The following is a 22,417-nucleotide window of genomic DNA, read 5'->3' on the forward strand; positions in this document are numbered from 1 at the left end:
TCGTTTGTTTAGAAAATACTGCCATTTTTCTACACTTATAAAATGATTATTAAGAAACTGGAATATGCATAAAAGATATACATTAAAAGATATTTCACAACATTGAAAAATGCTTCTGAATGTTATGAATATAATACACTCATTTACAAAAATTATACTTTTTGCAAAAAATGAAAACTTCAGAACTCAATGTAAATAATTGGAGACTAATACTGAGCAAAATCGCGCGCGAAGTCTTAGTTTGAAGCGACTAGACGTCTAATTGCGCGCCACCTCTATGAAAAAAATATAAGTTGTAAAGTTGCAAGCATATGACATTAACTGTAGCAAATTCACGTAATATACCAAAAAATTTGAATCGAATGTTATATCTATTGAAATAGTGAAGCTATTGTTAAACTATCGAGAATTTTAAAAAAAGGTTACAGATATTCGAAATAGAACAGTGATCTATTTAATCGTTTCTATTCTCAGCGTGGTATTCGAAATAATTACGAAATTATGCATTATGAATTACGTACCAAATACACATATTGTGAAATAAATATGAATTGTATGTCAAATATATTTTAAAATAAATATGAATTGTATATCAAATGTTACCAATATTTCAATAAAAAGACAGTATAATCATTCATATATATGTCTTCGTTAAAAATAAATTAAACATTACCCATGAAAATTCATTGGATTGACCATTAATCATCGTGGCGTCTATATATTAATACGTACTCCTATTCCTACTTCTATGTCATCTCTGCGATTAACCAATAACCTGCACAAAAAGAAACCAAAAGTCAAGGCAAATGTATAAAATGAAAGTAAATACATTACAATAAAACAACAATCAAACTCAAATTCTATCACAAAAAATTGCGATGGAAGCTACCAGTAACGCAAGCAATAAAATAAACAATTGAAGAAAAATTAAAACAAAAGATTTCAAAGAACTACTTAATTTCGTTATCTTAATATCCAATGAACCGTTAAATAAACGTATATTAATTAAACAATAACAAGATGCTGACAGTAATAAAAAAGTGACCCCATCAAAATGACGCCAATAAGTTAGAATACGTTACAGACCTGACGAAACGTTATACGCCTTATCGCCACGAAATTCGACAGCCAAATGATCCTTCCACGACCCCGCACCACAATGTCACGCGCAATTTCCAACGTGGTGGGGAGTCGTACGAGCAGGTACGAAATGTTAAACGAGCACACAGAAAGAACATCGTATGTGTGTATGTATGTATCTTGTTGTTCTAAAACATTATCTGCGTGCTTATGCACATTGTTTTAATTCGTGTAATGGATGTTTTTGTTTCGTAATATACACACATTTTTTCTTCCTTTTCTTACCTTCTCTTTCGTACATCGAAATAAGATTATTAACGAGATATTCTTACTATACATAACTCTATTATTTTTCGATTTTGTACGCAATAACCAACTTTTACGATATTTTATTTTTATTCTAATCACTAACATTATGACCCTACTCCACATTCGAATCTTATTTTATTCTCCTCTATGAAGACAAGATTAGAAACAATAGAAAATACCGATAAAGAAAATTTGTCTTAAAACATTTAACACTTTATGACATTTATGCAAATAATAAGTTATAATCGCAATGTTACCGATATAGTATTATCGATCATAATGATAGTATTAACGATTAGTAATATAATATAACGTATAAATATAGGGTAAATCATTCACATAGTCACAGTAAATAAATATTACACAAATATAAATAACAATAGTTAGTGAAAATTAACATACGAATAGCATATAAATAAGAAAATAATACATATTATTATGTATAAATATACATATGTATAAGATATAGTTACAATTTTCCGACCTAAAATATTCTATTTTGAATTAAAAATTATTATCTTTATACTTTCTATGTATTAATCAGTTTTATTGAATAAAATTATATTATGACGTGTATATTGAATTTCTATATGCGCAAGTATCCACGTTTCGAATCCATAAACTTCGTACTTTCAAACTTATAGTAACATTGCGAACTACCCGTCTCGTCTGCACTAATTGAAATTCGCTGGATAAACCGCGGTACAGGGGGTCGTTCTAGTCTGTCGGCGATCGAAAAAATTAAACGTGTATTAGATTACGTGCCAATTTAATTCCGCGACAAATTTCTACTTATCTACTACGTGATATCTACTTTCACAGCCATTCTTTTACCGATTAAACCTACGCCGATATTGACTTTATTTAATTACTTTAATTAACATACGTTTTTATGCCATATTTATTACTTTATGTTACTCTATTATTCAAATGAAAGTCCTGATTTAGCTTTCTTCGTTTCAAATATGTAAAGGAACTTTACGTAATAAATAATACATTTCTATCCTACAACTCTTTGGCTAACATATTATGCTTGAAAATTAAAAAAATTTTCACCATTTTTCTTTAAATTGTAGCTAGTCTATTTGCATATTGAACGTATATGGGTTTCATTTAGAAATTATTATTGCATTATTAAAATCTTATTATTAAATTAATAGTCTCAAAAATGTCGGGAAATATCAGCAGTTGGAACGCATTAAAATTGGAAAACATTAAGAAACATAATAGGTTTCAATCAGTTGTATCATAATATGGTTGGTGTACAATATATGTTGAGAAAATATAGAATTCTGTATTTCATCCGCAAAATGTCCTGTTTTATACCTTATTATTACGAAAATATTATTACGACAATGGTTACGTAGTTCCAGCGTCTGAACCACGGTCGTATACGCAGATCTGAAAAACTGGAAACTGTCATAGCGCTACAATCGATTTGCTAGACTCTTGCATTTAACGCCATCCTTTGGTGGAAACATTAACTGTATACACTGAAAGTAAAGAATATAAAGTGCTTTCCATAACTTTTCGTAATTCATTTAGAGTATACATACAATATTTCGTGTGATACAAAAAAATATTGAAATAGATGTAGATTTACATGATAGAATAGAGTTCAGTTGCAGACACGGTAGTATTGCAGACTGGAGACGTAAGGCCGCGCCGCACTATGAAAATTAACACATCGATCGAAGCGCTTTATTTGAGAAACATTTTCCAATTGATGAGAGCCTGACTCACCTCATCCAGGGAAATTATCACACCTGTGCGTATAACCGGATGATAAAAAAATTGCGGTACATCGAGTCCGAGCCTGTGCCTCGAAATCTACGTTTCGAGAATGAATGCTTGTTCTCTTATCGTCAGATGGCGACAAGAGTATCGACTACTTGCCTGTCGTATCGCGATAGATGTACGTGGATTGTGTCCTCAAGTAAAATATACAGCACGTTTATTTCATTAACGGTGAATTAGAATTTGCAAGAAGCTCGTGTCACTGCAGTTAATTTTAAGCATAGTGCGAATTTCGTCAGAGATGTATGTAAGTATGTTCCGCCATAAGGGAGGCATATGTTTTCTATCGCGATTGTTGTATCACTTTACCGTTTCCGCGCCGCTTGTTGTAATTCCTTCGGTTTCGACGGAGGAGCGACCAGTATTCAAAGAGACATTCGGAAGATATATGCTTTGCTCAAAGTACGGAGAGTTTTGACGGGTCAGTAACTCCAAAAATATTTATGTCGTCCTCAACTATTCTTACTCCCGCGACATGGATATTTTCGGCTAATGTTGGGTAACCCCAGTACCCCAGTGTTTTCTCTCTTTTCTCTTAATTACAGAGATTCATTGTTACCAAAGGTTAAAATTCAAAATGAGCTTGTAGTCCTTGTAGAATTGTATTTTATTATTTTTCCTATATTACAGGCGTTTCAAAAATGTATGACAATTTATGGGAAAAGAAACATTCTGTAACGAGGAACAGTCGTCGTTTGCCAGGGACGAATCAAAATGGAATGGAAATTTTTGACGAAAGAGCATGCGGCAGATGGCGTATGATTTTATGCGTTTGGGATTTGAGGAGGAAATGGTAGAAGAAAGGAAAAATCTGAAAGATTCTTGTCCGAGCAGAATGGTGTCTCGGTACGGTATGGCACAGCACGATAATGTGTGGCGGTAGTCTTTAAAGTTTCCGTTCATGGGAAAACAAGGGGGAATACCAAAGAAGGAGAGGACAGATGTGTAGATGCGTGTCTCGAGGGATGCGTTTTACAGGATGTTTTGAGTACGTGCCGATATCGCGACAGAGGGAACACGTTGATAGTCTAGATTTTCCAAGACTCCCAATTTATCTGGTTAAAAGTAGTCTCTGGTTTCCGGAGCTAGATCTTTTGGTCGTGCCGACCGTTGGTTTTCAAAGGCGCATTCATAAATCGAGTAAGACTCAAGCTGTCTCCTTGGGCGAAGAACCATATCGTTGAAAGAAAGAAAGCGAGATGAAGCCAAGAGGAATACGTGTCTATATAATACATAGACCGTGTTTACGTTTACGGTTACACTTTGTCGTCGTCCGAACGAAATCGAGCGTTAGCAACGTCTGTCTTTCTACTATGTAAGTACTTACATATGTGTACATATACTTATGTATTTAGTAGTTGCAAAGCAGATGCACGTGCGTATCTTCGGTTGAGTGTGGAGGGGAATAGCCGTTTTTTGGTTTCCCGCTTACCATTCGAAACGCCAAGGGTCGATAAATGTTTCGAACGCTCCTATAATCGTTGGCTACAATATTGCAATGGTTGCGTGGTCATCGATAAAAAAATGCAACGATAAATTAAATGGATGATGTGCACGAAACAGAAGGGAAAGTATAATAAATAAAACACGATAAAATACGGAGGCAGCTTAAACAAGAGCGCGCATATCTTTTGCAAGATTTAGTTTCACGTATCCCGATATATTTTATTATTGTGCGCATTTATAAATTTGTATGTATCAATGTATTTATGTATGTATATGAATATGTATATGTATTGTCTGCATACACGTGCTTATGTATATATACGTATACATGTATATTTATATACAGAGAGATAATTAGTAGTACGCGCTGTCGCTGTATCGAATAAGATCGATTCGAAGCGATGCAGATAAGTTATTTCGATTACGATTCAATTACACGATCGGCAGAAAATAGTCGAAGGATAGCGCGTATGTAAATATTTCACTTGAAAGAACTCGTTTGATAACGAAACTATCTCGAATAAAACGATCGTTGAGCGATATTACAGAGAGGAGCATACGTTTAAGCCGATGCATTTTAGGAACTTGATATATCCACACGATGATGCGTTCAACGGTGGTTCCAGGAACAGTGAATTGAGAAAAATCGATGATTCCTTTGGAACACCTGTATCTGTAACACACCGTTGTGTGTCACTGCTGCGAAGGATATCGAAGCGCGTCGGTGGCCCCGTGAGTCGGTCCGTTGATGCTCTGGACGATCATGTTGAGGCGATCCAAGCTGCTTCCACTGAGCTGGGACGATTGCGGTTCCACCGTTCCCTCGAATCCTGTCGAAAGACACAAACGAACCGGCGCTAATCACTCATGTCACTTCGTCGCTGATCACTTTGCACAAATTATTATCTAACGCTTTCTTATCTTATAAACATGCTCGCAAGATTGCTAAAGGTAGAAGCTTTCGGTTTGCGAGTTAATCGAATTAACCGTAAGTCTACGCAAACATCGAACGTAACAACGGCACGTGACGACGCACGTGACCGGTATTATTAACGGTATAATTACGCGTTATTGGAGAAAACCGAGTCAAAAATGAGATCCTCTCGTTGAAAGCGATGAGGATGTACCGATCAGAAAAAGAGAAGGAAAAGTCGTGCGAAAGCTGAAAGCGAAACGGCTTAATTACATCCCTGGCGGTCTTCAAAGAGCACCGATTCGCTCGCAGTTCGCCCGATTCGTCCTTACCATTACGCAGCGGCGGCCCAAACCGTTGCTTGTGTTTTTTCGACGGTAAAGAGAAACACAAGGAACCTTTCACTTGGTCCCATTAGCGAGAAACGCGACAACGACGTCAGAAGCCCTTCGCGAACATTGAACGTCCCTCGGTAAAGACGCTCTTTGTTTTCGATCGTAACGCTTTGGATCGCAACGCTTTGGATCGTATCGTGCACTAGCGAATTCGTCGAACAAAGTTGCTTTCGTCGAACTGGAAAAAACAAGGAAATGGTAGAAGCGGCAAATATCGAAGAATAAAGGAATAACTGGGAATGGAAATCGACAAGGGGAAAGAGGCAAGAGATAGACGCGTAGTTTGGAAGGGAAAACGGAAGACGCGGATGGACGACAGCGAGACAAGATGTAGAAGTTGGGTGGAAAATGTGAAAGGAGAGTAGAGAAAAGCGCGAAACAAGCGGAGACAAGGAAATTTTCGAGAGAATTCTGGATGTGGCAAAGTATGTATTTTGGACGCAGCTTCCGCCGCGCTTAAACGACCGTTCCGTTGGCAAAAGGATGGTCCGGCGACGATGCGTCATACTAATGTACCGTGGCAATATATGGCACTTTGAGGCGACTTGAATTTTCTTATCGTTCGACGATCCACCAAATCGGTAACGTAGTTGCTTACAGACTGAGACTACTTGCGTGCGCTGTGTACGACGATTCGCGGTTATCAGCACAGATCGATCGGAAGAAAATGTATGTACACGCGTTTCAGCGCGGTGACGCGATCGTATCGTATCGTTGCTAATAGCGACTAACGAGAAAAAAATGACGGCAGTGGTACGACGATTTCCCAAAGGAGTTTCCAAAGAATATTAGAAATTTCGTGAAATGTTGGAAACTCGTTCGGTTAAAAGTTGTGAAATATGATTTGTTACGTAGCGTAACGGAATCTTGGGACATTGATCGAAATAATCAGGATCCGCATTAGTGGGATACGGTTCGATAAATCTCTTGGCATCGGTACCCTTCACGTTCACAGAGAGGAACTTGTTTCTCGTCGTTGCAACGATGCCTATTCCTACCGAGGAGCTCGCAGCTCTTTTTTCCTTGGTTCGTGGACGACTGCGACTTGGCGAATGCGTCGCGGTGTGATCGTGAATTATAGACTGTTTCGTTTAACGAGAAACTCGTGCCACGAAATTCAACTGCCACCATTTCCTTCTCTCCGTGTCTTGCTCCTTCCCTCGTCACCTGTTTCTTCCAAACGGTTGCAAGTCATCGTTACTACGACGGTCGAAAGAAGGGGGAAAAGAACCGTGACGAAGAAATCTCGCGATTCGACGCTAAATACAAGACATGATTTCATGTACGCGTGTATACGGGTGCTCGTTTGCTCGTACGTTCGCCGATCTTGCGACTCGTCTTCGAGCAAACGAACGCATTCTTCTTCCTGGTGACTTGAATTATGTTTCACGGTACGCAATAGTCAGATATTCATTAACGCTAATTAATCTCGAGTTATTTCAACGATCGAAATAGCAGGGTTGCGCGAGCTGCTCTTTTTGGCTCGCAAAGGGATTCGTTTAGCCGACGGCGCCATCGAATTGGCATAAGTAGATACGCACGCGAATATCCCCGATTTTCCTTCGTTGTCGTTCTCGAACGTGATGCCTCGAGACAAACAGTTTCCGTTCGATTTGTTCGCGAGGAGATTCGCGTAGCGCAGATTTGCGCGAAAGCGGAGATGAGACCGGTGGTCTATTTTGGGAATCTGGGCCAATTAATTCCGCCGTGTATTCGGCAGGTCGGAAAAACAGGGAAATCTGGTAGAATATCGGACGCGAAAATAGCTAGGAAACGGGGTTGAGCATCGAACGATAGCAGCCGAGGAGGATGTATGGAAGCGCGCGCGTGTATTTCTCGATTTCGTTGCCGGCTAGAGGTGTAAGTAAGTAGGGTGTAGGATGCACGATGCACCGTGAACCATGACGCGTGGCGCGTGGCTTGTAGACTGTCGCGAGTAACGCGACCCGCGAGGGAGACGCGAGCGAGACGCGAGCGGTCGACTGTATCGGACTGTAGGGACGGGAGGACGTTGCATCTCCTCGGAAACTCACGGGTGGGCTATCTATAGCAGCGAGTGTAACCGAATAGAAACGGAGTGTCACTCAAGGGTGACAAAACTCATTAATACCGATCTGCTTAATGCTCCGTCTCGTGTCAAGCATTAATCTACTTAAAAATACCGGTATAACACGCACGATCTACCATTTTGGAATCGTTGAGCGCAAACTAGAGAAGCCGGTCGATGGGTCGCACGCTCCTTAATAGTCGCTTCCTCCTCCCTTTCCACGTGCTTTAACGTTTCAACGTTTCAGCGTTTCAACGTGGCGTCGCGAACGAAAATTACCGTTTCGTGGATAGAATCTCACTCACCGTTGATGGGTTGAAACCTCGCCAGAGGGTCCGAGAACTGTCTCAGCCTTTCCGTCACGTATCGCGGGGAAGTTGCACCCTGCAAATAACGAAGCCAGCTGTTGCGATTATCGGCTTTAGCGACGATAGCGAATTACGATAAAATGGCGAAATACGCGTCTACTTAGGAAACGTTTGATTCCATCGTACGAATATCGCGTCAGCTACGAACGATCAGCTCGCCATGTAGCGACTTTTGAAGATCGAGAAACGGAAAACGTTGAACCAAGTTCGGAGCAAGTTCGACGAACGTAAATTATCGATGACAACGAGCAATCGAAAAGAAAGGTAAAATTTCGTCGAATAAGTCGCCGGTGAACGTGTTCGCGACTTTCTTTCTCGCGTAAGTTTCTCCTCTCTCTGTCAAACGCTAAACACCATGTATACATTTTATCTGTTTCGGTGTATCTATATGCGTCGTCGCGGCCAACTATTCTTAGAGTAAAGGCAGTTCGTCGCTGCACTGTCCATCGCTTGGTATCGCGAGTGCGTATATGCGTGCGTACGCGCGTACGTACATAAGTGCGCAAGAACGTAAGTACATAAGTACGTTCGTACGTTTATCGACGCGCGTTCGTAGCTCGTTACGAGAAGCTGCTATCAACGAAACTAGGTGTACTTGCTGCGGGAATATATTTCTGCGAAGAGGGAAATACGTTTTCCAGATTATTTTTTAACGCGACCACGATGGAAACCGAGGATAAAAGAGAAAGAAACGCGAGCGATTTTTTCAGCGGTACGAGTTTGGACAACGGGAGAGAAAACGACTGCGACTTTTTGGGAGAGATCAACGCGATGAAACTTGTGACGAACGACACAACACGACGCGACGGGATGCTCGTTGAGATGAAACGCAAAGTGAAATCGAGGAGCTTTTATCGTAAAGTAGGATACGTTAACCGCCTGGTGCTCGCGTGTGAAACGGCTGCTTTAAATAAGCACGATGTTTGCTCTGGAAGATGGCTTCGCGTCCTCGATGTCGGAGGTCGATACAAGTTGTCTTCTTTTTAAAGTCGAATTTCTCGAGCATATAAAATCTCGAATTTATCTCTAAGCCTTTATCTCTAAGTCTTTCGAAAACACGAAAACAGGTCGCGATCGACGATCGTTCGCTGCCTAATTTACACGCTACGAATTTTTTGACCATTTCTCTCTTTCTTCGCAACCTGTACAACGACACTTTTCATCTTCTGTACGATCGTTTCAAGTAGCCGTTGGTCCGATCGTTCGTTTGTCTCGTGCTCGTATCCTGTCATTTTCAGTCCTCTTGTATATTACACCTATTGCGTTTACTACGACGGTTAGGATGATTTTTCATTCGGTCTGGAGCGGAGCGCAAAGTAACTTTCGTTTCATGTGGAATGGAAGAAAAGCGTGCGCTAACGTGGCACGAATCGATGCGCAGAATCGAGCTTATATTTAGCGAGGATACGAGACGACCGGTTTGCACGATACGAAATACCAGGAAAATATATTTCATTGTATAATCCCCTCGAGAAGAATCCCGAAGTAGTTGGCTCGTTGGCTCTGCGTTTCAAAGACCGTGCAACGAGCTACGACGCGACAGTTCGTGCGCTTTTCGCCCAACCAGTCGGGTTGTTTTATTCGTAACTTGTTAAACTTCATCAGGCTGCCTGTTCGGTTTCCTGGTCGCCGTATCTTGCCAATTCGTCGTTAAATAGATCAAAACTACTACGGAAAAGTATAAACAAGATACGACGCACCAACGATTATTTTGTCGTTCCGGATGTCGCAAAAAGATGTCTAAGCGCGAAACTTAACGTTCGTGCGAGTGCGTCACGAACACGTGTACGACACGTGGTCGACTGTGCTCGTTCTTGAAAAATTATTCGGTCGAATTCGTTCTCTCTGTTTCGACCGAATACGAAATACGAGTAGCTTCGGCCGATATGAAAACCGATGCGAGGAACGCAACCTACGTAGTCGTGAGTAGTAAGCTTTAGGAAAAATATCTTTAGGGCACGATCGATCGGCTCCTTCGATACTTACCGGCGTATCGTTAGTCGAACCGCGACCCTGAGCTACGGAGGATCTGTTGCTCTGCAGCAACGCTTCCAAACCTTCGATGTACTCGATCGCGTTCCGTAGAATTTCTACTTTCGGTAATCGTTGATTGGGATTGTTGCTCGTCCTCCTTTTCAAAACTTCGAACGCCTCGTTCACCTGAAACGCAGACCTATCGATCGGAGAGGAGATCGATCCGGCACGCGATTCTCGTATTCTATTCGAACGTATTCTATTTCGGCTAACCTTTCTCAAGCGCCTTCTTTCCCGCAATGTAGCAGCTTTTCTTCGATCGACGGTCACAGTCTTCTTCTTGCAGGCTTTGCAAGCCCAGAGCAGACACCGACGTGGTCCGTGCGTCGAGGCGGTGGTGTCAGCGGTGTCCAGTGCCACGTGAGGATGAGGCACGTGCTCGTTCTCGTTCGACTCGTTGCTTCTTTCGTTCGATTCGTTGGGTTCGATCGGTTCGTTCGACTCGTTACCCTCGTTGCTCTCCTCGGCCTCGACGGAACCGGACTCGAGATCGGCCGAAGCATCCACCGATACAACGGACGACGCGTCGTCCGAGTCCACCGCGTACCGCGATGCTCGCGACCTGTCGACCCATCATAAATTTTTACTCTTTTCGTCTCTACTTTGCCTTCTCTCTTTCTTTCTTTTTTCCTTCCTTCCTTCCTTCCTTCCTTCCTTCCTTCCTTCCTCCCTTCCTTCCTTCCTTTCTTTCTTTCTTTCTTTCTTTCTTTCTTTCTTCTTGCTTGGCTTTTACAAGCGAGGGAACGAGTCGAATAATTAGGAAATATCGTCGCGTCACGCTGCTCGATAGACGCGACCGGACCGCGTTTCACGGAGAACGTTGTTCCCAATTGGAATCGTTCCAGGTGGTTGACAACACGAGAGCCAGGGGAGCATCGTCGGTACGACGATAGATTCAAGATGGTAAACGCGGTTAAACGGAACGCGAAATACGAGGTGAAAATGGTTTGACACGCGATAAAACCGTCGACGCGTTTAATCTCGAATTATAACGACGAGCGACGCTACGCTGTGAGTTTCGCTCGAATCTCGAAAGAAAGGAAAGAAAAAAAGATGGCAGAAGGGAAGAGGGAACGACAATCGTCGAACTCGAATCGGTGAACACGATGCGGTTATCGTACCGATAACGGTCAGAGCTGGCCGATCCTAACGCGGAGTCGGTTTCGCCTGTTTCGACCACTCGATTTCTCGCTTCTTCGTCCACGTTTCCCACGGACAGGTATCCTTGCAGGCACTCGATCGATGGATCATCGGTGGATGCGTACGCTCCTCGTCGCCGGCGATGATGGTGGTGATGATGATAATAGTGATAGTGATGCCGATGGTGATAGTAACGATGAAGGTGATGATGATGATGATGTCGAAGTTGGAGGTGATGGTGACGGTAAACGTCGTCGTAAGACTGTCTACCGACCGGTTGACACGCGTAAGACACCGTGTCTGTCACGAGAGTCATCGTTTCTCGCGAACCACGTCGATACGAAGCTTTTGCTCACGCGTTCTTTCTCCCTTTCTTTCTCTTCTTCTTTCGCTTCTTTCTCCTCCTCCCTTCCCACCTCTTCCTTTCCCTTTCGTTCTTTCCGACGAGACGTCGTTCCTCGAAACACGTCTCTCCACTTTTGCCACCGCAAAACTGTAACTCGCGATACGATCGGATTCTCACGTCGAGCACCACGTGTCGCGAGAAACGATCGCGATCGTCGCGAGCAACGGCCACGTTCCGGCTTCCATTCCCGTTTTCATCGACGATCTACCTGTCTGTCTATCGAACGATCGATCGATCGGTCGTTCGATCGACCTAGCGGTCACTAGATCGTTCGAATCGTCCGATTCTCGGGCAAATGGTAACGCGAGAATACGCAAGTGAACGAAAAGAGCGAACGCGTCGTCGAAGAAACGTCGATCGACGATGGACGATCGAAAATTTCGAAACGATAGGAAATTTCGACGAGTCAGAGACGTAAGTAAAGTCCGTGTAAAAATGGAAGCGGCGCGGCGGGCTTACCGGGATCCGGCGGGTGGCCCTGAAACGTGCGCGAATGCCGCCCGAAAGCTTTTCTCTCGTCGACTCTCGTAGCGGCCGATCGTAAGCGACCACGTTCGCGTTCACGCTCGCACTCGCACTCGCACTCGCGCGTACGCATCGGACCACGTTCTACGACCGCCAAAACCCACACGCCTAGCCAACACCGTTCGAACACTTTACGAGCTACGTTTAGCAGCTGGTTACACCCAGATGGATTATTTTCGACGAGAAACGGACCAATTAGAGACCGTGTAAATTCTCCGGGATCGAGCAGCATCGTCCCGCCTCTTCTCTTTCCCTACTCGCATCTAATGGCTGGTCAAATCTCGTCACGTCGGGGTGTGGTTTAACCGCCGATACCGCGTTTCGAATCTTTCCATTTTCCATCCGAACTCGTTCTCGCGTCGCCAATCGCTGCCTCCATCGTCGCTTTCCTCTCGACGATCCATCCTCCTGTTCGCGATCGGCGTCGCAACGCCGGAATCTCCGCTGCTCGACGTTGCTTTATAGTCGCGCGAAACATAGCTCGCCTCCAACTCGATCCAACTTTCTCAAATTTCGTTGCGCGTGCTCCATCATCGAATCTTCTCGTCGATCGAATCGTCCACTGAAATTACCACACTTTGACCCTGCTTGGAATTCAAAGTGCAGCTTACCGTTAATACGGTATAAACATCGCGAGGCGACGCGACGGACGCGATCGACTTTCTCCTCCCCTCGAACTACTTCGAGCGTATCGAACGAATAAAGCTTCTTCAGAGTCCAGAGAACTCCTCGAAACGAACAACGAGAAATTAATTCGCGTGTAATAGAAGAGAAGCAAAAGAATCGACGAGAACGAACGATCGACCGTTCGAAGGTCGAGAAAGAGGAAAAGAAACGGAAACTTTGGAGTCGGTGGCGAGAGCGACGCAGCGAACACGAACGCGCTAGCTACATTCTACGAATGACTAGGATCGACCTTGAACCGGTAACCTCTTTACCTAGATAGCGAAACGACATCGCGGCGAGGGACCGCGCGAGTTACAGGCGACATTTTATAAAACAGGATCGCGAGGTATCGTAACGATTCAAAACGGACGAGACAACGCAGAAGAGCGTCTCGATTTCGTCGCGTTCTCGACCATAGACCAACGACCTATTGTCTGAAAAAATGTTTCCTTTTCGCGAGAACACGAAAATTTTAATCTTCTCGGTCGATTCGCTATCGATCCAATACGATCGGTGGGAACGACGAGTGATTTCGATGACCGTGGCGGGTAAGGGCGTCCGACGCAGACGCGTCTAGAGACGCGTATCCGAGTCGAGGTAACACGTGTGTGTGTGTGTGTGTGCGTGCGTGCGTGCGTGCGTGCGTATGTGGATAGTTAAGTAGCTAAGCACGAAGAGAAAGTTTGACACGCGTAGCAGGGGTGGTAGTGCTGTATCGCACCCCCGTGAACGGCACGGTTCTCGTGGAATCTCGGAACGACTCGGAGACGATCGTGTCGAAAACGAAGAGGGAGAATCGCGCGCAAGGCAAACGATCCGGATGGGAGAAGCGAGACGAAAAACGGGTCACTCTCTTCTCCTTTCAGGATTCGGTTGGCTGGGATATCTCATCCGGCAAAGCTGAAAGTTCAGGAAAGGGCAATGCCTCGCCCATTTTTAGGAAAACGCGGGTCAAGTTGGAAGATTGGCGAGCGCGCGCGCGCGCGATTTCATATCTTCTCATTCGTGTGTTTCGGCTCCTTTCTTCGAGCGAGCAGAAGCAGATTTTTCGTGCGATTCACGTCGGTTCGTTCTGTCCGCGTATCCCGAGAAAGGAATCGAATGAAAGGTCGATTCGGTGAACCGTCGAAACGCGCGACGAATCTCTAGTTACGAGAGGGGAAGGTCGGATAGGAATTGTTGGTAGCTACAACGAAGGTGGAAGAACGGAAAGCACGTAGGGATGGGCCGTTGCCGGATACGGAAGAGATTCCGTTCCCGTGTGCTTTATCGCGCATTAGTATACGTGTGTGTATGTGTGTGTGCATATGTACCCATGTAGAGGAAGAGAAAGAGGACAGAATAGAACAGGGGGTTGCAGGAGGGAATGGCAATGATCGGTGGAAAGGAGAGGCGAGGTAAAACGTGGCAGGGCGATGCGGCAGGAGGCGAGGAGAACAGCGAGAGCACAGTGCGAGGGTGGCGAGGCGAAGAGGGTAGGGTGGTGTTGGAAAGCGTGGCAGAGGGGTGAGGCGAGGTGAGGTGAGCAACGGCGGGGAGTGTTGGTGAGAGGCGGATAGAAAGCGGAGGGGTTGAGAGGAGAAGAGAGGAGAAGAGAGGACAGGTCGGGGGTGGAAGAAGAGAGAGAGAGGAGAGAAGAGGGATTTTGCGAGGGGTTCGCGAAGGGGTGAGAGGTGGTTGGGAAGGAGAAGAGAGAATCGGTCGGGTCGTGTGTTGCGGGCTGCTGCGGCTCGGGCGCGACAGTTCTACCCCGACCATTGCCGGTTGATTTTCGCGAGAAGGCGATCGCGTACACGAGGTAACGACGGGAGGACGATATCATCCCGACAGTTCGGGAACGGTCGAACGACGGATCCGGTCCTGATCCGGAACGATTCGACCGAGTTTCCGAGCTCCTCGGAGCATCTCGTACGTCGATGTAAAGCGCGACGCGCGCTCTCGACGCTGCTCGAGATCGTCCAACAGATACCTCTCGAGATTGCGTGACGACACGACACGAGACGAGCCAACAAGAGGGAGAAATAAGAAAGAAGAGGTGGCGAGAGTGGCGTGTGACGAGCGACGAGAAAAACGCAGAAGAAGGAACGAGACAAGTCGCGAAGGAGAATAAGAGGGAGATTCGGTCGGGAACACGGGGAAAAACCGTGTCGGACTACGATACATCTGGAGACCGTGTTGAATCGGGCGAGATCGTTGCCGCTACCGATTTTACGAAACCGAAACGCCGCAGAACGCGTTTCGATCCCGAACGCGTACGACCTTTCGGTTTGGAACGAGCGGCAAATTCGAAAGCCAAGTTCTCCTCGTCCCCGAATCGGCGCTAAAAATCGTCGTCGACGGCTACCTTCTCTCTACCGATCTCGGTCGCCATTACGGTTACCGTTACGATCTCAAATCGGCTCCTTCGTTTCGAAGTCTTTCGTTCGATGCTTTGATCCAGAGCCGCTTTGAGTTTTCCCTTGATACGACGATCGGTATCGGAATTGCGTTTACCAAACTCGTGACTGCGTCGTGGTAGGCGTCACAGCGTCGATCGCCGCGAATAAGACGAATAATCTTCGGTCCCGCGCGAATCTTTTGCCATTTCGACTGTCTGAAGTTTCGAGTCGCATGTGAGTGCGTGTGTGTGAGTGCGCGTGCGTGCGTACGACCAACTTTCGATCGGCCTTTGCAGGACGAGACCGAAGATGACGAAAAATGAAGAAAAGAAACGAACGAACCGATGATCGGAAAATCACCTGAGGAAAACTGTAACGAAAGAACCTGATCATCGTAAAAGAAATACGCCGTGTCGATTACGTAGCTCGTTGCGACGCATCGCGCGTCGTCGATCGAGATCGAGCAAGTGACACGACGCGACGTTCTCGGACGATGAAACGAACGAGTTAACAACGCGACGCGTTACGACCGAACCTTTTCGGTCGTGTTCTAGCTTTATCTTTAGTACCATTGTGTTCGATACCAAATAGTTGTTACGTATCTATACATACATATATATATATATATATATTATACACACACATACACAACGCGTGCTTCGGTTCTCACAAGCACTCAGACGCGAGTACGTACGCGAAGATCAGCGGCGCGCGTCAATCTATCTATGTACATGTCTCGTTACTACATTAAAGATTATAGAATGTTATGCGTTTAACGATAATCAGTTCGAATAGAAGGGGAAGTAAGACGCGGAACGCTGGAAGCGTGCGAAACACAAAGAGTCAAGTATATAGTATAGAAAAGCGCGAGAGTCGCGACTTTCCGAGATATCGTTCGATGGGTAAGATATGGTCGATCGGGCCGTACGAAGATAATCGAATTGAAGATAAATTGCCAGAACGTTAATTATTTACCGCTTGATAGTCGGTCCCTTTATGCGTGGCTCGATTCCTGGCACTCGTCGAATACATCCCATTCCGCGATACTTACCACCCACCCCTGTGGCCTAATTCTTCTCGTTTCAATCTCTCTTCCTTTCCTCTGTTCTTTCCCTTTACCACTCTCCCCTCTCCACTCCCCTCTCTTTCTCTCCCTCTCCCTCTCTCTCTCTCTCTCTCTCTCTATCCTCCATCTATCCATCCTTTCCTCTCTGGTCGTTACCGTAAAGTTCTTTCATTTCCTTCTGGACAAACTCTCGGAAAGCGAGCTCTCACGCGCGATGCTCAATTAAACGCAAGTACAAAGACTCGCGAAAGCAGAAACTCTATTTTTCCGAATCGCGCGAATGTAATTTACTCCGTCGACACGCAAAAACAACTCGTCCAAACTCAAGTATAACGGATGCGTCACTAAAAGAAGCTACCTCAAAACATCGCTCTAATTTCTGTTTGATCGGCACCGACGCCGACCAGCCGTGGATTTCCTTCCTCGAACGTTTCGTCGAATCGAGATCCGAACGACTCGCGAGACCGAAAGAGTCGAGGCGACGAGACGTACACTCGTGATGGCACATCGAGCGTCGGTACGACGTAACGAGAGGGATATGTTGTGCCGTTTCGGGACGACGACTCGCGAGCATCGTCGGAGCAATGCCGCTGCCGACGGGGGAAGTTGATATGCTCTTGTTGTCTGAGAGTATCGGAACATCCATACCGGAGGACGAAATAACGAGGAAAAACAAAAGCAATCATGTCGTGGGAATCTGTCTCTTCGAGAGATTACCTCGGGCAAGTATCGACCCGGGCGAAAAACTCGTTTGAACGGCAAGTACGAGTAAACGGTTCGTTTGCTCGCTCGAAATAGGTTTCGGCTTTCTCTCCGGAGAGTCGAAACGCGGAAGGAAACGGAACGGAAGGGGAGGGGAGGGGCAATTGTCGCGTACCGCGGCGGTACTCGGCAAGTTGGTATATAGGTCAGGAAAAGAGGTCACAGGTGCCTCGCCCACGGTGACTAGCACACAGGTCGTTCGTCTCAAGCTGGCAAACGGAATTTCGCGATCGGACACGCGCGCTTCTTCAACGCTGACAACCGCCGTAACCGTAACTGTTGTTGTTGCTGCTGCTGCTGCTGTTGTTGTTGTTGTTGTTGTTGTTCTGCTGCGGCTGCTACAACCAATGGGGAAGCGTCGCGTCGCGTCGCGTCAATGAGATACGTCGTACGCTCGTACGTCGACTTTGTTCGGCCGACGATGCAATCGCGATCGCGTTCCAAGATAGTAGTAGCTGGAGGATAAAAAGGGCTAAGGGTCGCAATGCAGTGGTACGTTGATCCGAAACGTAGATAGGCGTTGGCGGTAAGAAAATCGAGACACGATGGCTGGAACGACGCCAAACTGTCTCCGGTAACCGCGTGACAGAGGCACGATCCTCGATCTCGACGCGGTCGTACGCTCGGTCCGCGAATCGAAAAACAACGATACGCTCGACGAGTTGAACGACGCTCTGAATCGTTGCTGGAAATTTACAGCGGACCGGCCAGTCATCAACTCTCCGCAACCGCTCTGCTGGGAAGTCCGGACGGGTCGCGGCATCCGCTGGACGTCTGCGAATTCACCGAAGACGACTATCGTCATCAGAATTCGAACGGAAACGGCCATTACCAGAACGGCAGGTCCGGCTCTGGTCTCTGGGAATGTCTGATAGGCTGCAGACGTCGCTTGGACCAGCACATGGCTCGGAGACGGGTAAAACATCGCAAATTTTCTATCTCCGGGCGACCGCGACTTTTTATCGCTATTCGAGACCGCCACGCGACCGTCGCCTCTTTCTTCTCCCCTTTCCCTCCTATCTGCATGTCCCTTTGGCCCCTTCTGCCAATCTCTCGCTCACGGTCATTGTCGAGAACGCGAACGAGGTGCACGCGACGGTGATCGCCAGTCACGCTAGCCGTAAAATCGATCCGTGTATATTCGTGTTCTCGCATCCTTGCTACGTGTATCCAACGATCGCGCGATTGCAACGGCCATAGAACGGAAGCGAAGCGAAGCAAAGAGAAGAGAGGAGATGAGGAGGGAAAGAGAGGTGACAGCGGAGAAAGGGGAGAAATAAGTCAGGAAGGAAAGGGTTTCCGGTTGATCGGAAAAACGCTTAAAACGCTTAAACTCGTCGAGCGTGTTAGTCGCGTTGCGTTTACACGTTGCCGCGTTGCAGTCTGATCGCTTTGCTCCCTCCGGTATCGTCGAGGTCGACCGTGCGCTATTTATGTTACACGGGATCGGCGGATCTTAAACCACCGGTGGAGGAAGTTCAAGGCCGAATCGATACGACCTTCTCCCTCGTCGCTTTAGCTTAGCGATGTTACGCGCGACGCTACAACGAAACGGAGCTTGGAACGCGTAACGCGAACGATTTTGTTTCCGGTGATGGTGCGAGCGCAGCCGCGAATAACCGTTACTCCGCCAAACGAATACGAATTTCCGCATTCCGCGATGAATTCGCTTGTTTCAGGTGGAACAAGGCTTGAAGCTGTATCGCGCTCACAAACAGCAGGCTGCCGTTCGCAAATGGAGGGGTGCATTGAAGAACATCAGGCAACGAGAGGATAAGTTCGCTCTTCTCGGCTATCTGTATCAAGCCTATATGGATTGGGGCAAGTATAGGTACGTATTTAAAGATCGAACGGAATGCTTCCACGCTTCGACCTACCTTCTATAACGCTAGTGTCTCTCTTCTTCCTTCGAACGTTTCGAACGTTGTTCCGAAACGTTTCGTTGTATGTTATTCGAGTCGAAATACGCCCTGCATTCCGAACGAGTAGTACCGATATCGAAGTAAATGGAAACGGGGGTGGGAAACGAGAGAGCAGGGAAAGAGGGAGGAAGAACGAGAGTCGGACGAGAAGGAGGAAAGATGAATGAAAAGAGGGAAACGAGTCGGGTTGTTTCGCCGAAAGGCACCCGTTATCCAGGCTGTTCAACCCACTTCACCGTTATGGAGAGGCACTGTCAGCCTTGTAGCTTTACGTCAGCCTTGTAACTACGAACCAGGAAGAGAAAAGAGCTTAATAGAGAGTCTGTAAACAAGAGACGGTATTTAGTTGGTAAGTCGTAGCGATACTTCGAAAACGTTCGAAAATCCTTGACATGGAAATCAAGCTGTTTCGTTGGTCTCTCCGGAAGCGAGAGACGAAACGCCAGAAGCCAGATGCGAGAAAAAATCCAGCCATTCGACCAACCAAATTGTTCGCTATTGCTCTTGGATGCTCGTTACGCTCGTTCTCCGCTAAAAGGGCATTCGGCGCACTTCCATCTCCCGCCACTTACGATCTTCCTTCCGTTTCTCTTACGCGTTCCGCGAATGGAACTCTCGACCTTGATCGAGTAGAATACGAGTAGATACGATACGCGCGATAACGATACCTCATCGTACACATTGATGATGATTTCAGAGATAGCATCGACTTCGGGCACAAACAGTTATGCATTTCCGAGGAGTTGGATTCGCCGAACATGCGGGCAGAAGCGTACTTAAATCTGGCAAGAGCGCACGAAAGATTGGGCGCGCTCGATAGGGCCTTGGATTATGCCAGACATAGGTACTCGTCTCTTTCTTGGTATTCGCTATAAGTACCATAAGTAATCCTTTGAATCTCTTTCGATTCTCGAGTTTTTTCGTCGTTTGATCGATTCGTCGACTCGACGAGGATACGAACGATATTATTCTATCTGTACGTTACCTCGCAGCTTGTACAATGAATGCGACCAGTGCGCGACTGCTGGATTGGTTCACCTGACCGTAGGCAGAGTTCACTTGGAATTAGCAGGATTTTGCAAAGCTTTGGAAGCTTTTCAGAGAGCTCACAAAATTGCTCACTCGATTCAGGACCCGTCGTTGGAATTGCAGGTAAGCAATTGGAAATTCGATAGCTACGACGCAAGATGTTTGTGTGTCTGTACGTGCGTGCGTCTCTGTGTACCCCGTATTTATCGATTCGCAGGTATACGTTGGATTGTCAGAGCTGTTCTCCAGATTACACGACGCCGACAAGAGCGCCAGGTACGCGGCTAGAGCGTACGACCTATCGAGAAGTTTGCAGCTAGGCGACTTAAACTCCCGACATCATAGGGCGGCTCTCCTTCAAATGGCAGCGGCGCTTCGAAAAAAAGGAGAACTCGGCGACGCCCACGATTACTGTTCGGTAGGCGGTAAAACTTGATCTTCCTGACCTTCTCCGATCCACAACCGTCCGTGTGTCTATCCGATATCCTATTCTAATTTTCGCTCTTTATCTCGTAGGAGGCAACGCGATTGTCCCTTGTTTCTGGGGATCAGGCTAGCTACGCCAGAAGTATACGAATAATGGGAGATATTTATAGGAAAAAATCCGACATAAATGTAAGTACGCGTAAAATGTATGAAAAGCGGAAAAACGATTTATTGTTGCCACGTGAACAAACGGAATAGGTACACATAGTTGCGTGTTACGTATCGAATTGGTCGTAGAAAGCATTCCGACAGTACGAGAGCGCGATGGGTTCCGCGGCAGCGACCGGAGATCGACTCTGCCAAATGGAAGCTATGGACGGTGCCGCGAGGTGTCTCGAGGCTCTTCGACTCCAACACAAAATATGTAACTGTCGTCCACTCGAATTCAACACCAGGCTGCTCGAAGTAGCTGGGTCGGTCGGTGCGAAGGTAAGAGATCTTCCATCCTTGTCTCTTCGGTCTTTTACTTTTCACTGATCAACTCGCTTCCGTTTTTTTTTCTACTCCCGTTCCAACCCTCGTCCCACCATATGCCACACCGTTCTCGTCCTTTTTCTGGAACGTAGTTCCTTGTAAGAACCGTGAGATCGAGGCTCTCGCGAATTTACGGTTCTCTCGGAGACGAAGAGCAGAAGGCTCATCACGAGAGATTAGCCACGGCAATGGAAGAAGATTTAGAATTGCGATGCGGTGGCTGCAACGAGCCTTTCGGCCTCGAAGCCGATTCCTTGGAAGCGCTGCCTTGTTCCCATATACTGCATGCCAGGTGAAGCGAAATCGAAAACGTAAATTTCCTTCTTCCCTTTCGTTCGAGTCGTTCTCACTAATTTAGACCGCAACCGTGTCATTTACAGGTGTGCGTACGATATCTTGAAGAGACGCGACAAAAAGAAGAAACGTCTGTGCCCCGACTGTCACAAGTCCGTTAGTTCACGATTGTACCTGCATTGCGAAGATCCTCACGGCATGAATACTTTGAATCACAGTTCCTTGAGTCTGGCGTCGTTAAGAGCCAGCAGTCTAGCCACGTTGGACGACTGTCACGTCACTAGCAGCGTTTAAACCTGGCGATACCTTGATTGCATCTACTTACTTAAGTACTTGCGATTTCGTTTTCCAGCTCGATAACGCGCGCGCTCTTCGACAACGTTCGTCGTTCACCGCTAACGTTTCGCACGAGTGCAAACGCAGGAACACACGCATGCGCAAATGCAAGCGCGCCCACTCCTATATCCCGAGCCCGAAGGTGCATATGAGCATACACGTTACCCTATTATATTTCAAATTTTCCGGGTATACGGAGTATCGAGCTTGCACAGTCTGCCAATTAAGCGATTAGACTTAATGTTCTTTAACGCGTGGATCATCGTTCAACGTTTAAATTAGGATGAAGAAATTTAAAGAATATTAGCACGATTCAAAAAGACTTGATGGCAATAAAAATGCACATTCAATTCATTCGTCTTTTTTAATATAATTCTCCCCTTTTTTGCGTCATTCAAATTATTATTCGAATTATTGAAAGTAAATAATCGAGCGCAAATAACTAGCGTAATAAATACCGTATGCACGCGTAGTCTAGAAGCGCCTCGATATCCTTCGCATTCTTGATGGCGATTTTACCACTACTCGCATTGCGATACGTTCC

At 46.1% G+C, this 22,417-nt stretch overlaps 3 protein-coding genes across 5 annotated transcripts in view; 1 reads left to right on the forward strand and 2 right to left on the reverse strand.

The window, feature by feature from the left end:
• Window positions 1-1,145, reverse strand: part of LOC126869684 (lachesin-like) — a 283,334-nt gene extending 282,189 nt beyond the window's left edge. For both annotated transcript variants that reach the window (XM_050626532.1, XM_050626529.1), the window contains exons 1-2: window positions 1,087-1,145; window positions 674-775 (exon numbers count right to left, since the gene is read on the reverse strand). The gene's annotated coding sequence lies outside the window, so the exon portion shown is untranslated. The remainder of the gene's footprint in view (window positions 1-673; window positions 776-1,086) is intronic.
• Window positions 1,146-4,370: 3,225 nt separating this feature from the next.
• Window positions 4,371-22,227, forward strand: LOC126869587 (43 kDa receptor-associated protein of the synapse homolog). 2 transcript variants are annotated; one of them, XM_050626369.1, is made up of 10 exons: window positions 4,371-4,501; window positions 18,032-18,248; window positions 19,012-19,163; window positions 19,952-20,098; window positions 20,247-20,406; window positions 20,501-20,701; window positions 20,800-20,898; window positions 21,007-21,198; window positions 21,336-21,535; window positions 21,624-22,227. In XM_050626369.1, exons 1-10 carry the CDS (start codon window positions 4,386-4,388, stop codon window positions 21,829-21,831), a joined length of 1,692 nt encoding a protein of 563 aa, XP_050482326.1. In that variant the 5' UTR covers window positions 4,371-4,385; the 3' UTR covers window positions 21,832-22,227. The 2 variants fall into 2 exon arrangements, with proteins under 2 accessions (XP_050482326.1, XP_050482327.1); XM_050626370.1 differs by lacking the exon at window positions 4,371-4,501 and adding an exon at window positions 14,861-17,292.
• On the reverse strand, window positions 4,783-12,561 carry LOC126869610 (myogenic-determination protein). The gene is made up of 5 exons (XM_050626413.1): window positions 11,511-12,561; window positions 10,603-10,951; window positions 10,342-10,515; window positions 8,293-8,371; window positions 4,783-5,462 (listed from the first exon to the last, which is right to left on the reverse strand). Exons 1-5 carry the CDS (start codon window positions 11,843-11,845, stop codon window positions 5,326-5,328), a joined length of 1,074 nt encoding a protein of 357 aa, XP_050482370.1. The 5' UTR covers window positions 11,846-12,561; the 3' UTR covers window positions 4,783-5,325.
• Window positions 22,228-22,417: the final 190 nt, after the last annotated feature.

Source organism: Bombus huntii, chromosome 9 (assembly GCF_024542735.1).
Source record: "Bombus huntii isolate Logan2020A chromosome 9, iyBomHunt1.1, whole genome shotgun sequence".
Classification (NCBI taxonomy): Eukaryota; Metazoa; Arthropoda; class Insecta; order Hymenoptera; family Apidae; genus Bombus; species Bombus huntii.

Coding starts and splice junctions, on each gene's coding strand:
- LOC126869587 (XM_050626369.1), top strand. CDS start 4,386: ATGAAGCCAAGAGGAATACGTGTCTATATAATACATAGACCGTGTTTA. Junction 19,164..19,951: donor ATGGATTGGGGCAAGTATAG/GTACGTATTTAA, acceptor TGATGATTTCAG/AGATAGCATCGACTTCGGGC. Junction 20,099..20,246: donor TTGGATTATGCCAGACATAG/GTACTCGTCTCT, acceptor GTTACCTCGCAG/CTTGTACAATGAATGCGACC.
- LOC126869610 (XM_050626413.1), bottom strand. CDS start 11,845: ATGACTCTCGTGACAGACACGGTGTCTTACGCGTGTCAACCGGTCGGT. Junction 10,516..10,602: donor AAAGAAGGCGCTTGAGAAAG/GTTAGCCGAAAT, acceptor TCTGCGTTTCAG/GTGAACGAGGCGTTCGAAGT. Junction 5,463..8,292: donor GAGGTTTCAACCCATCAACG/GTGAGTGAGATT, acceptor GTCTTTCGACAG/GATTCGAGGGAACGGTGGAA.